Source organism: Lipotes vexillifer, unplaced genomic scaffold (genome assembly GCF_000442215.2).
Source record: "Lipotes vexillifer unplaced genomic scaffold, Lipotes_vexillifer_v1.1 scaffold605, whole genome shotgun sequence".
NCBI classification, from domain to species: domain Eukaryota; kingdom Metazoa; phylum Chordata; class Mammalia; order Artiodactyla; family Lipotidae; genus Lipotes; species Lipotes vexillifer.
The window spans coordinates 1,667,157-1,680,430 of NW_006774406.1; the positions used below are offsets into that span (position 1 = coordinate 1,667,157).

The window sequence follows — 13,274 nt, forward strand, 5'->3', positions numbered from 1 at the left end:
GGGTGGTGGTGGTGGTGATGGTGGTCCAGAGAACCAGCAGCCCCTCCCGTAGCAGCTCCTCCAAAGCTCAACCTTGAACGCCAGCGCCTTCTGCCTGCAGCGGGGCCTGAAAAACACCCACTTCTCACCTCTGCCGAGCCTTTCATGGCTCCATCTCTGTCTGGTCTCCAGTTGTTTACTTGTAATTAGATTCTCCTGTGTTTATAATTCCCAGCATGGAGGATGAAACTTTTATCTTAAAATGTTATTTATTTACTCATTTACGTTAAAAAAGAGCAAATAAGGTTGCATCTGTAGCTTCTTAGAAAATGATTATAAGTAAATAAAAATTGAGAACTGATCCTTAAAGTCATAAGTTTATATTTAGGAACAAAAGGATTATGTGCCATCGATAAATCAAAACAGGAACTATTCAGAGTAAGGAAATCGTATCTGAGGGACTTTGGATTAAAGATGACAAGTACCAGGTGAGCGAGGGGATCCTGATGGGACCAAGAGGATGCGAACACTGGGCCACGTGCCCAGAGAGATGCCACCTGTGAGATGACTCCAGAGATACAGGGAGTCTAACAATTTACACGTGAGATTTGCTTTCTGTTGCCTACATATAATATCTACACTTAGAGGTAAATTCAAATTTTTGAGGATGAAGTAAGAAAAAATATTTTTAAAATAAATGTCAAGGCTTAGATGAATTCTATGAGCCAGTGAACACAATAATATACAGAATAAAGAAAGATTTTGAAGAAACACAAGAAACTATAATTACCAACAAATTTGTTCTTTTCTGTTCTACATGCTTTACTCTCTGGTTCACATTTTCATAAGTTCCTTACCTGGACTGGCTGTTCACCTTTTCGTGTTTTCCATTGAAGTTCAAACTACAGAGGTTTTTCGATTTTGAATGTGCAGAGTCTGAGTCCACATTTGCCTGTGTTTGTTCTCGCAGACGATCAAGAAGTGTTGCCTCCTTTTTCAAGTTCATGTCCGAATACGGGCAGCCAAAGGCACTGGTTTGTATAAAAATGAGAGCACAGGCGTCAGTTTAGGGTGATACATCAGAGCTGTACCGTCATTGGAACAGACGTACATCCAATATTGAAAAGCTGAATAGAGACATTTTCCTTTCACTGAACACACTCAGGTTAAGTTTCTTTTCTTACTGCCCTTTGAGAAGATCTCAGGTGCCAGACCATAGGCACTGGTCAGCAGACATTACAGGTACAGTCATCAGCAATATGTTTTTCACAATCTAAAAAACTTAAAAACCTCAGGGACTTCCCTGGTGGTCCAGTGGTTAGGACTCCGTGCTTCCAATGCAGAGGGCTCAGGTTCGACCCCTGGTTGGGGAACTAAGATTCCATATGCCTTTATGCTTTTTCCAAAAGAAAAAACCAAAAAACTTAAAAATCTAAGAATAACCTAAAGGTGTACATCCAATGGAGCAACGAAAATGTCATGTAAACACTTAACTCAGTTTGTATCCTCCAATATTCAAGCCCTAATTTGACTACCTGTATCACAAAATACTGTGGGGTAACTAAATATCTTTACCAGTATCAGAGAGTACCACGCTTTTACTTCTTATCATTCATGTATCCAGAAATACTGTATCTGGATGACTGCTTCATCCTCCTGAAACCAGCTAGGAAGTTCTGTGTTTGAACGTGAAGGGCCAGTTGTGGGTGAAAAAGGAGAGACCACAGTCAAGGCTGAATCCTGACTCCAGGATGTGTTAGGAGGCTGACAGCAGGCTCAGGGCAGAGGCTCTGGCCCCTGCCACAGGTGATCGGTTGTCTCTGGTAGATTTCTGTGCCCACGTTCCTGTCCCCAGAGGCCCCCAATCTCTGTGCTGCCGGGAATGAGGCAGATGCTGTCAGGGGCCGACCAGGCAAGACGGTGCCCCGCCCACAACCCTGAGGGAGCTGGTCCACTGAGCTCCAGTTCCCCTCCAGTGAAATGGGAAATTCAGATCCAGCTCCTATGGGCCGTTGTGACCACGAGGAATCACGCGCGCGCGCGCGCACACACACACACACACACACACACACACACACACACACACACACACAGAGTAGTGGTAGCTGCTCTCATTACGACAGTGCTGTCATCCTTTACATTTGGGGAGCACAGACTCAGATGCATCAGTATCTTGGCAGTTGGCTATTTTTTTAGGAACTCACTTCCTGCTTACTATAAATTTGCTGGGATACGGTGCATAATAAATCCTTTCTGACTTGTGAAAGTTTGCTTTTGCTATTTTAAAGTCATGATAAAATCAGGGAGCAATGCAGTTTTCCCATTTTACAGTAGATTTGAGTTTTCCAGGGAGCACTTATACACAGTCTAACCTCAGAGGACTTTACTACCAACCTGTATCTAGAACGGGCCTTCTGGACTTTGGGATGGGGTGCTTCTCATAACACCAGCCTTGCCCAACATGCCAGGGTGGACCTGTACTTTGCCAGACAGGGGCGCCCCTGTGGCTGCATGTTCTGTAGTCAATATTAATTGGCACTACTTTTTAGTTTATTCTGTTATTGATTCAACAACCCACTAACTGAGCATGTGCTACATGCTAAGCACTTTGGAGAATATAAATCTAGTGAAGAAGCTGGGATATGTACCAATAAATACAATTTATAATAAGAACAAAAGCTACCCCTATTGAGTGTTTACATGGACCTATTGCAATACAAGGTGTTTTACATATATTATCTCTAGTGTTTTACATATATTATCTCTAATATTTAGTACTAAATACCCAAAGATGGTATTGACATATTTTTTTCTAGGCTAGAAAACAGGCTCACACAGGATAAGCCATTTCCCAAAGTTACCTGGCACCTTCTTGGGAAACCCCAAAATGAATCACTTAATTATTAGCATCAATCACGTGGGCAGAAGTGGGAAAACATTTTTAGCACCATCAAAAAAAAAGGAATGTAATTTTTGTGCAAAGTGTAGCCAAGGCAAGCATTCACAGGGAAAGCAGTACAGGGTTTGCCACGGTTAATGTCTAGGGGAAAATAAGTCAGCCCATGCTGGGTCCTGGGTGAGAAGTGCAGAGGTGATAAAGCAGTTTCCAGCAGGACCAATTGGTTTAGGCTGCAGCATATGAGATTTAAGGGAGATTTTCAGAAAGAACTTTCCGCAGATGAAAATTGAAAGGCATTAGGCTACCCTAAGGGAGATGGGGAAATGTTTATTTTAAGCACAGCTGAGTTTTCATGAAGACACCATCACTCAGAAGCTTTGCTATCCATCTAATACATACTCCCAATTTGAGATTTTTTAATGATCATTATGGTCATGAATTTTCTAAAGTCCATGTAATTACCCCACATGACTAGTGCTGCGTGACACTCATGCTCTCTTCCTCAGGCTTATCTATCCAGGACTGTAGAAACTCCCATTCATCCTCTTGTTCAGTACTTGCTTAAGTTGAGAGAAATTTTGTTTCCCTCAATCTCCATTCATTAATCAATCTTTTTACTCATTTAAACATTCATTTATTTCCTAATCCCATTCTAGCTCTTCTTTGTCTCTCAGGTTCTCAGGCATGCAAAACTAAATGCAATGCCTCGGAGCATCAGTAGAATGGAATATTTCTCGATCGTGGGAGGCGACGCATATGAGAAAGTATCTCAGGATTATACAGACCAGAAAAAAGCATGAAGTTCAAAAGAATATACTGGGTTGGCTAAAAAGTTCGTTCCAGTTTTTCTGTAACATCCAAAACGAACTTTTTGGCCCACCCCACATTAAATGACAAAAACATATTTTGCAGAAGATGCTGGTGGAGAACCTGACAGAAGATAATGATGGGAGACAAAGGAAGGTATGAAAGGAACAGGATGAGGGGGCTTTCCGTTGCATTGTCTGCACCATTTTCAACCTGGGCTCTGCTGTGAACAAGCTTCTGGATTGCAACACTGTGCTTACTTGCGTTCAATGCAGAGAAATATTTATATTAAAGAGATGACATCCCAAATTTCAGCCTGCCCTCCTGCACATGTAGACCCTTACTCATGCGCGTGCGCGCACGTGTGTGTGTATGTGCGTGTTTGGAAGAACATACATGACTGCATAAATCTGTACACATAGGAAAATTCTGACTGAAGTGGTTGTCCTAGGTGTGATACAGCTACTTAACGCTTACTTTTGATTTAGCCAAATACTGGGGGGAAAGGTTCTGAAGGCACAGTCTTTTTAGAAAATTGCTGACATAAGCTGAAATTTCTGTGACTTAAGGCTCTGTTGGTCAAGGTAAAATGATAGCTTCTGACGGACAGGTAAGTGGCATATTCAAATTTAGCTCATAACGGACCAAGATAAGAAGGCATGAAAACTGCAGGCCAGGAGGGAAGGCCTGAGAGGGCGTCCTGGGGGAGGCGGGGTTCTTCTGATACAGCAGACCAGCTCCCCATCCCTCCTTAATTCAACATGTGTTTGCTGTCGGCAGGAAAAGAAGGAAGAGAGAGCAGGAACTATGTAGTTTTTAAAAGTCAGAGACAGTAGGATATTGGGAATTTTATACAGTTCAACCAAATAATTTATAAAATATGTCAGGCCCAAGTTCATCAGCAAGACAGATGAATAGAGGGTGAATGCTAAATAAGCAAAATACTGCTAGGCAGCTGCAGACAAACTTTAAGAGATTTTTGGAGAGAGCTAAAAACTGAGATCCTAGTAGCCCTCTTGATAAATAGAAGGAAACATAAAAATGGCTGCCATTAAAAATACTAGTTTTGCTTTTCAGAATATTTAAGTAGAATTTTTAACATCTGAGGAGAAAGAGAAAAATAAATCTGTATCAGTATATATTTTTTTCCTTAAAAACTGTTGTGCACTCCTCTCAGGAGCAGCGTCCTTGGGGGCTCCCCTGCTGGTTGTAATGGGGCAGGGGGCGGGGAGGGGGCGCTGGAGTGGCCGGCACTGAATCAAGGCAGGTGGTGTCACGCCCGGGAGGGTCCTCAGCCTCTCAATTCTCCTTCCTTCCACAGCAGGGGCACCTGATTCCACAGGTCGGTGCAGTTTCCTCGTATTCTCAGGACCGGTCCTGATCCGAGGGACAGAGGCCCTACGTTCCTACTTGGTTCTTGCCGGGCCATCTCCCATTAGGAGGCCCTCTGCCTCCTAATCCCAACCTAGGCAGCCAGGCCCCCCGCTTCCCCAATACCAGCTGGCCAGTCGTCTATGTGCTTCTCCCCCTGAATTATTCTCTCCTACTGTGCTTTACCCACTGGCTGGGATCCCACCTTTATTTTGGATTCTTCTCGTGCAGCTCCAATTCCAAGAGTCTAGATAGATAGCACCTGCTGATTTCCAAACCCCTTGGACTCCAGGTTCTGCACATCCAACCATATGACCATCTTGTATCTACAATGTTTTCATCTTCTCATACCCAAGCAGCAAGTGTGGTTCCTGCTTGTTTCTGACTACCTTGTTTTGCTGAAAATAATGGGCCACGATCTGTCAAATCCTGGGAGATGGACAGTCTGGACCATGAGGTTATAACTAAGCTGTCACCACACACCTAATTGGTAGCTTCCCAACCCCTGTGCGGCTACACCCTCAGGGTGGCCAGAGGGGCCTCAGGCACCAGAGTCCTTCCAGCCAGAGCGGCCTCCTCCAGACTCTGAATTCCCTCCCTTCCCAAGTACTGATTAGCGTTTTCTCTCTGTGACATGACATTATAAGGGTAGGGAGGCATTACAAATTTAAGCAAAATGGCAAAGATGAAAGAGCCCCTTGGGTGCTGTACTTCCAAACATAAATAAAAACACAGAGGTCAACAATATTTCAGGAAGAGTGTCAGGCCGTTGACAACATTTTTGCTGATCCAAAAAAGTGAAGTCATCCCAAAAAGGCAAGTAGCTCCCAGGAGGAGCCCTGATCTAGGAATATGCCCTCACGTAGCCCAGGAATTAGGGATGTAGTTAAACTGTAAAGAGTTCTCTAATGCAACTAAGCCACCCCTCCAGGAAGCCCACTGCCTTTTGTATTTTAGTCTCAATTATTTTATTATCCAGTTATATTCTTTTCTTTCTAAGACCTAGAAAAGACAACATATCTGAGCTGGGAGGTTACATGCTAAAGTCTCTTCGCTTAGGTTCAAAACATAAGAATTTACTTGTTGGAGTGAGTGGGGGCCTCGTATTGGGAAGCGCTCCCTGAAGAGACTGTCTGAGGGGTTGGCCTCCCACAGCAAAGGCGGCAGGAACGTCCTGGATGCTGCCCCTGCCAGAGGGTAAGGGGCTGAGACACTCAGGGAAGGGGGTCAGCCAGGAAACGGGAGGGAGCAAGATAAGCAAATGCTGCCTGCCTTGCAGCCTGGCCTTGGGCCCTGATGACACCAAGATCCCCAGCCCGCTGGCAGGTCCTACATCCTACCTGTCGCGTTAAGAGCAGCATCCACCTCCCACCCACGATGTTCCCTGGTGAACAGAAGACCATTTGTCCTCACTGCCATTTAACTTTAATATGTGGGTAGCTTAAACTTACATAGTATGTTAAATGAATATCTTTTATTTTTAAGAAAAGATTGATTTCTTGGCCAATGGTATTGAAAGGCATGATAAACACTGAAATGCAGGTTACTGAAATTACAGAATATCTGTAATACTTTCTATGGAAACTTTTAAAAGCTAACATAGGACTTAAACTGTTACCGATTTTACTTCTATGAGGATTGTGAGCAAGTATAAATGATATATATATATACACACACACACACACACACACACAGAGAGAGAGACCAGGGATATAGACCAGGAAGGTTCCAAGAATACGTTACAATATCCACTGAGGATATAACGCAATTTCTATTACATTGTTCTCAGATACAGAGATGAGCAAAACCCAACTGGTATATGTAAGATTCTAAGGTCTGAGTCAATTCTCTTCAAATTCCTGAGGCTTTAAAATGTGTTTACCTGACCCCCCCACCCCCCACCCCGCAAAAAGAAAGAAAAAAGTGAGTTTACCCAAGATATATTAAAGTGAGTTTACCCAAGATATATTACAGGTAAACTTTCTAACTTTTGTCCATAAAATAGCTGATATTGTCACTTAATTGTCATTAAAAATACTAGAAAATTTGATGCACACAGTAAGAAAAATGTATGAATATTAAGAACAGAAGTTTCACAAGTAGAGTTAAAAGAAGTCTACATCTATATAACTCAAGACTTCAAAGAGTTGGATGAAACAAATTTGACTCTAAAAATACTTTTCTGATTGACATATATACACTACTATATATAAAATAGACAACTAATAAGGACCTTCTATATAGCACAGGGAACTCTACTCAATACTCTGTAATGACTTATATGGGAAAAGAATCTAAAAAAGAGTGGATATATGTATATGTATAACGGATTCACTTTGCTGTACACCTGAAACTAACACAACATTGTAAATCAACGATGCTCCAATAAAAATTTAAAATAAAAATAAATAAATAAAAATACTTTTCTCTGGGGTAATTCAGCCTGTAAAATCATCCTACACATTATAAACTTGCTAACATGGCCAATTAGGAAGTTAGAAGAGAATTACTACTCAAGTTAAGCATTAAAAAGCACAGATATAAGAACTAGAAAGCTGTATTAAAGCTACTAGTACCAGAAGCTTGTTTTTCATTTCCTCGTCTATAAAATGGTGACAGTACCGGCATTTTTGTGAAAACTAAATGAGACAATCTAGGCAAGGTCCTTGTATAGTGACTGGCACAAATTAAATGCTCATGAGTTTTTAATTTTAAAAAAGTCATTCTGATACAAAATATAATACTAATGATCCCTTTGTTTTGTGGTTATTATATTTTTCATTCTAAAATTTCCATTGATCTATTTCTCACTCTATTTCTGTTAATATTTGCTTTATAAATTCAGGTTCTCTAATGGTGACTCGATATATATTTACAATTGTTATATCTTCTTGATAAATTCACTTTATCATTACATGATGACCTTCATCTCTCACAAGTTTTGGACTGAAAGTCTATTTTATCTGACATAAGTACAACACCTCTGCTCTCTTTTGATAACCATTTTCATGGAATATCTTCTTCCATCCCTCCACTTTCAGCCTATGTGTGTCCTTAAAGCTGAAGTGAGTCTCTTGTAGGCAGCATATATTTGGAACCTGTTTTATTATATATTCAGTCACTCTATGTCTTTTGATTGGATAATTTAATCCACTTACATTTAAAGTAATTATTGATAGGGAAGGACTTATTAATGGCTTGTTAATTGTTTTCTGAAGGTTTTATATTTTCTTTGTTCCTTTCTTCCTCTCTTGTTGTCTTCCTTTGCAATCTGACGATTTCTTTTTTCCCCCCTGTGGTACGCTTTGATTACTTTATCTTTTTGTATCTACTACAGGTTTTTTCTTTGTGATTACCATGAGGCTTACATAAAATATCTTAAAGTTATAGCAGCCTATTTTAAGCAGATAACAACTTAACTTCCATTGCATATAAAAACTATACTTTTACTTCTCCTCTCACTTTTCATGTTACTGATGTCACAATCTGCATCTTTTATATCATGTATCCATAACAAGTTTCTGTAGCTATATTTATTGTTCACATCAGTGTGAACTGAATAAACCTGGGCTATCTTGTACCTAAGCAGCACATCAGTTTCTAAAGAAATAAGTCATAAAACTGTTCAAGCATACAACTTAAAAAAAAAAAAGACTGAATATCTCAATCATCACAGGACTTGCTCTTAATTTCTCATCCTCCTACCTTAATCAATGTCCCCCAGGTCAGCCCACATGGGCTCCTCTCTTTCCCATCTCCCTATTTAGCTAGCCCAGATTGAATCTTTCCTCCTAGGAGCTGCCTCTGTCCTTACAGAAAAAAACACCTGCCCCTTTTTGCTTCCTGGCATCTCTACTCATCATCCAGATGAAACAACAAAGGCCCAACTGCAGAGGTGGAGAACCAGCTCCCTCCTGGAGAGGACTTGGCCCCCATCACAACCTAGCTTACTAGGTTCCTGATGGTATTTGGAATATTCACAGATTTTAAACTGATAAAGACTAGAGTACATCCCAAGGTTATGAACCCTGTTGGTGTATACAGAAATAGATAAAAATTAAATGCAATCTACACTTCTTTTTGTTTCATTAGAGATATGAGCTTAGTCATTTCATTAATGTCAGTTCTAATACCAAAAAGTCAGATCCAACATATGACTTGGTATGCATCAGGAGATACCCTTTGATTGTGTGCAAAAATGTCATCTGAACTGTTCTGTTGTAGTTAATATTTTCAGTAAACTACACAGGGAAGGAAAAATACATCAAGAGTGAAGGTTAAAGTGTGTGTGTCTGTCTCTTTCCTCTAAAGTACTTTAGTGTATTGTTACTAGAAACTTCCAAGGTATAAACTATTCTCAAGGAATATGATCGTATACTAAATTGCACACTAATGGCCTTTAAAATTTTATGCTGTAACCAGCTTAATGTGCAAAGTAATTTGTATAACCTATACATGGAGAAGATCTGATAGACAGAATCTACAGTTTAAAATTTCTAACAGAATATTATCAACATAGTTAACATTAAGCAGCAAATTAAATAGTAAAGTGATGAATATGCTACATTATTAATCCAATCAAAACAATTTCAAGTGATAAGTGTATGTTTCCATTATTACGATGAGTGTTTCTGTTACTATCAGTTGTTTTTACCCTTTTAATTTTAATATTTTGGTTAAGTGATATGAACATGTCAATATTTTTTTATAGCTTAAACTGTCAAATGCATTTTAAATTGGAATATTCTGGTTTGAAATACATTTAATTTCTGCAAAGGTCTTGAAAGTGTTTTTTCGCTTTTTATAAATACGCATTGTTTTAAAACTAAATTTCTCTTAGAAGTGAAAATCTTTCTCAGGACAGTTGTCTGAGGAGCACCTGGAGAACAGTTCAACTCAAAAATGCTCCAAGCATAATTTTAAAAAATTATCCATAAGTTAAAGGTATATATTTTGGCTATGGATCATAATGAAATAATCCCATCTTTTGATGGCTTTAAATTCAATTTAAGTGAAATTGTAAAAGTTATTTGGGTATGCGTGAAGGTATGTTTACGTATGTGTATATTTACATATACCCACATGCATCTAACCCTCATGTTAAATGCTAATATTGACTCAGTGTCAACACTGAGGCATTCACATGTTGTCTTGAGATGTTCTCAAGTCACAACTCAGTCAACTTGACAAACCTATGAGCTAAGTTTATGAGTGTAGTCTGTGTGATGGAAAAGGAAAACCAAACTGGCCCACATCAGAGAACAAAGCATCCTTCGACCTAAGTCCTCCAAACTCTAACACATACAAGAGGATTTGCCAGAGTCCTGCTGCCCCTCCCTCCCCTGTAAGCGATGCATTAAGGAGTCTTTTGGAGAATTACAGAACATACATTCTGGATCGCTATTTTAAGAGGTGACCTTTTATCATTCCACAGTCTGCAAATAAAACCTCTTCTGTAGGTTCAAATACATACAGGCAGGCTCCATACTGAAGATACTGTCAATGCTCTTCCCCCTAAATTAGTTAACACACCAAAGGCAAATGTCTACTGTAATTTAATGTGTGTAAAGCAATATCATCCTAATTAGAAATAAGAACAAACATTAGGAATCTCACTAAATCTTGAAGGGAGGTGTTTAAAAACTTGTGGATTTTTATTTAAATAAACAACATTGAGATATTAAAGACAGGGGGCATCCATGTAACCGTGGATAAAGACGAACACTTATTTCTTTCAAGAAAATATGATTCAATACTACTTTTTCTGCCATAAGCTATTCTGAAATACTGTTTGAGTAATTTGTTTCAACTATTAGTTAGTGAGAATCAGCATGTAGAATATTTTACATAAGATGACCAGACTAATCTAAACTAGATATATAAATTTTTTATTTCTACTAAATTTAGGCAGTAAAATTATTAAAAAATTTAAAGAGAGAATGCCATCAAAACACAACTTGATTAGTCTAATATTCATAATAATATCTAAAACAGACTATAGTTCTACAGTTTTTACTCTGTGCTATACCCTGATTTAAGCTCTCTTTATATGTTAACTCTTTCAAGTCTCACAATATACCGCAAAATAGGTACTATTATTATCTGCATTTTATAGATGAAGAAACTGAGGCACAGAGAGGTGAAGTAAGTCATGCAAGGCCACAGAGCTAGGAAGTTGTAGAGATGGGGCTGAAACCCTGGCAGCCTCATGCCAGATCTAGGCTTTGAAATACTATGCCAAACCACCTCTGGGATTAGACTTTTCTTTTCTTTATTTATTTAGTGCTGTGTTGGGTCTTTGTTGCTGCACGCGGGCTTTCTCTAGTTGCGGTGAGCGGGGGTTAGTCTTCATTGACTCATTGCAGTGGCTTCTCTTGTTGCGGAGCACGGGCTCTAAGTGTGCGGGCTCAGTAGTTGTGGTTGCACGAGCTTAGCTCCTCCACGGCATGTGGACCAGGGCTCGAACCTGTGTCTCCTGCATTGGCAGGTGGATTCTTAACCACTGTGCCACCAGGGAAGTCCCTAGACTTTTTTTGAATACCTTAAACACAAATAAAAATGATGGAATACCTGACATCACCTTGTACATGGTGGGTGCTCTGCCAAATGGATATTGATGATGTTAATAAATTTATATAACATCTTTGGCACTGTTGATTATACAAAAAAAAAAAAAAAGTAAGGAAATTAGAACACTTTGAGAGAATTTAAGCTGTTTAGTTTTTTTTTTTTTTTTTCAATTTCATTCCAAAATTTCCTGAGTTGCTGCAAGAATAGAACATGTGGTAAGAAAGGAATTCTTTAGAAACAAAGACACGTTCTCTGCATGGAATAAAATGTAACGTGAAGAACTGGCCATCTGGATAATTTTTTAGTGGTACAAGCTGTAATTTATAAAATCATGAGAAAGGAGAAGAAAATAGAGAAGAGACAGGCTTGATTTTCTGCCAGAAAAAGATTTTGAATTCCATCCTAGCATGTTTTTAAATGAGAATTTAAATATTCATACCCACATACATACAAACATTCCATCTACACAGCCAAATAAAACATTCCACCTAACCCGGCTACACAAGAGTCCAAGCAACTCCCTGTGTGAGTGGAGGCCGGGAGTATGAGGCAGAGCTGTGGCCGCTTCATTCCATCCATGAACACTGACAGGACGCCACTGTGTGCACAGCTCTGTACTAGCCGTTACGGAACCCAGAGTACTGTAAAGCGCCTACCCAAAGGGACTTTGACCTGAGGGTGAAAATCAAATGAATTAAAAATCTAAAACGCAAAAGCAGTGGATATTATATTGTGGTTTATTGTTATTTTGCACAGTACACGTTTAATACTGATATAACCATAACAATAGGAATATATACTTCTTAAACATTTAATATGTATCCAGGAATGATAAGTGCATATCACATTATATGCATTATTTCATTAAATAGATAAAATCTGGGGAGGGAACGTTTTCATAAAATTGTTTTTGCTCTTGCTGCTGTTGTTTATTAATTTAGGACCGAGGAGGGCACAGGGGCAGGTTCTTGAAATAGGACTGGCCTCCATCAGTCCCAAGGGTGGAGACAGAGATGCATGATCCCGGGAGGAGACCAACTGGGCTGGGAAGCAGAGCTGTGGAGACACTTCCTCACCATACGGGGGCCCCAAGAGTTTCAACTGCCTGGAGATGCGGGAGGTTCTTGAACTGGGAAAGAAAGGTCAAAGGTCGGGAAGGTTATCCTGGCAGCTCTGGCCGAGAGAGGGCCAGCCTCAGGGATGGGGGGTGAGGGGGACGGGATGTGGACAGCAAGCAGGAAGAGCTAGTTCTGACTCATATTGTAGAAAAATAGCCACTGGGGCTCGGAGACTTATTTAATCTGGGAGTCAAACACTGAAACATAAATGTCTTGAGTGCGATGGTACAGGTGGGGCTAAGATAACGTCCTCTGTTGCTAACATTTTAAACCGCAGGACCGAGGGACCCTTCTGGGCTCATTCTGCAGGTGGGCAGGGAAAGACAGCCTCTCAGAGTGAGAAGGCCAACACACACCGGGACTTCGGTGGTCTTCTGCTTTGAGCTGGAGGCCTTGGCCCTCCCGCGTTGCCCCCGCGAAGCCAGGCACCGCAGGAGCAGTCCGAGTGGTCCGTAGCCTCCAGCTGCAGCAGGCTGGGGACAGATTTCCTAACAGCCTTACAGTGGTGTGAGCATGTGTGATTTCCTGCT

The 13,274-nt window shown here is 40.3% G+C and overlaps 1 protein-coding gene across 1 annotated transcript in view; it reads right to left on the bottom strand.

Moving 5' to 3' along the window:
- The window catches only part of L3MBTL4 (L3MBTL histone methyl-lysine binding protein 4), a 431,526-nt gene that overhangs the window by 160,586 nt on the left and 257,666 nt on the right, over positions 1–13,274 (bottom strand). Inside the window, exon 16 of the mRNA XM_007449164.1 lies at positions 837–1,010. Coding sequence (XP_007449226.1) covers positions 837–1,010 — 174 coding nt within the window. The remainder of the gene's footprint in view (positions 1–836; positions 1,011–13,274) is intronic.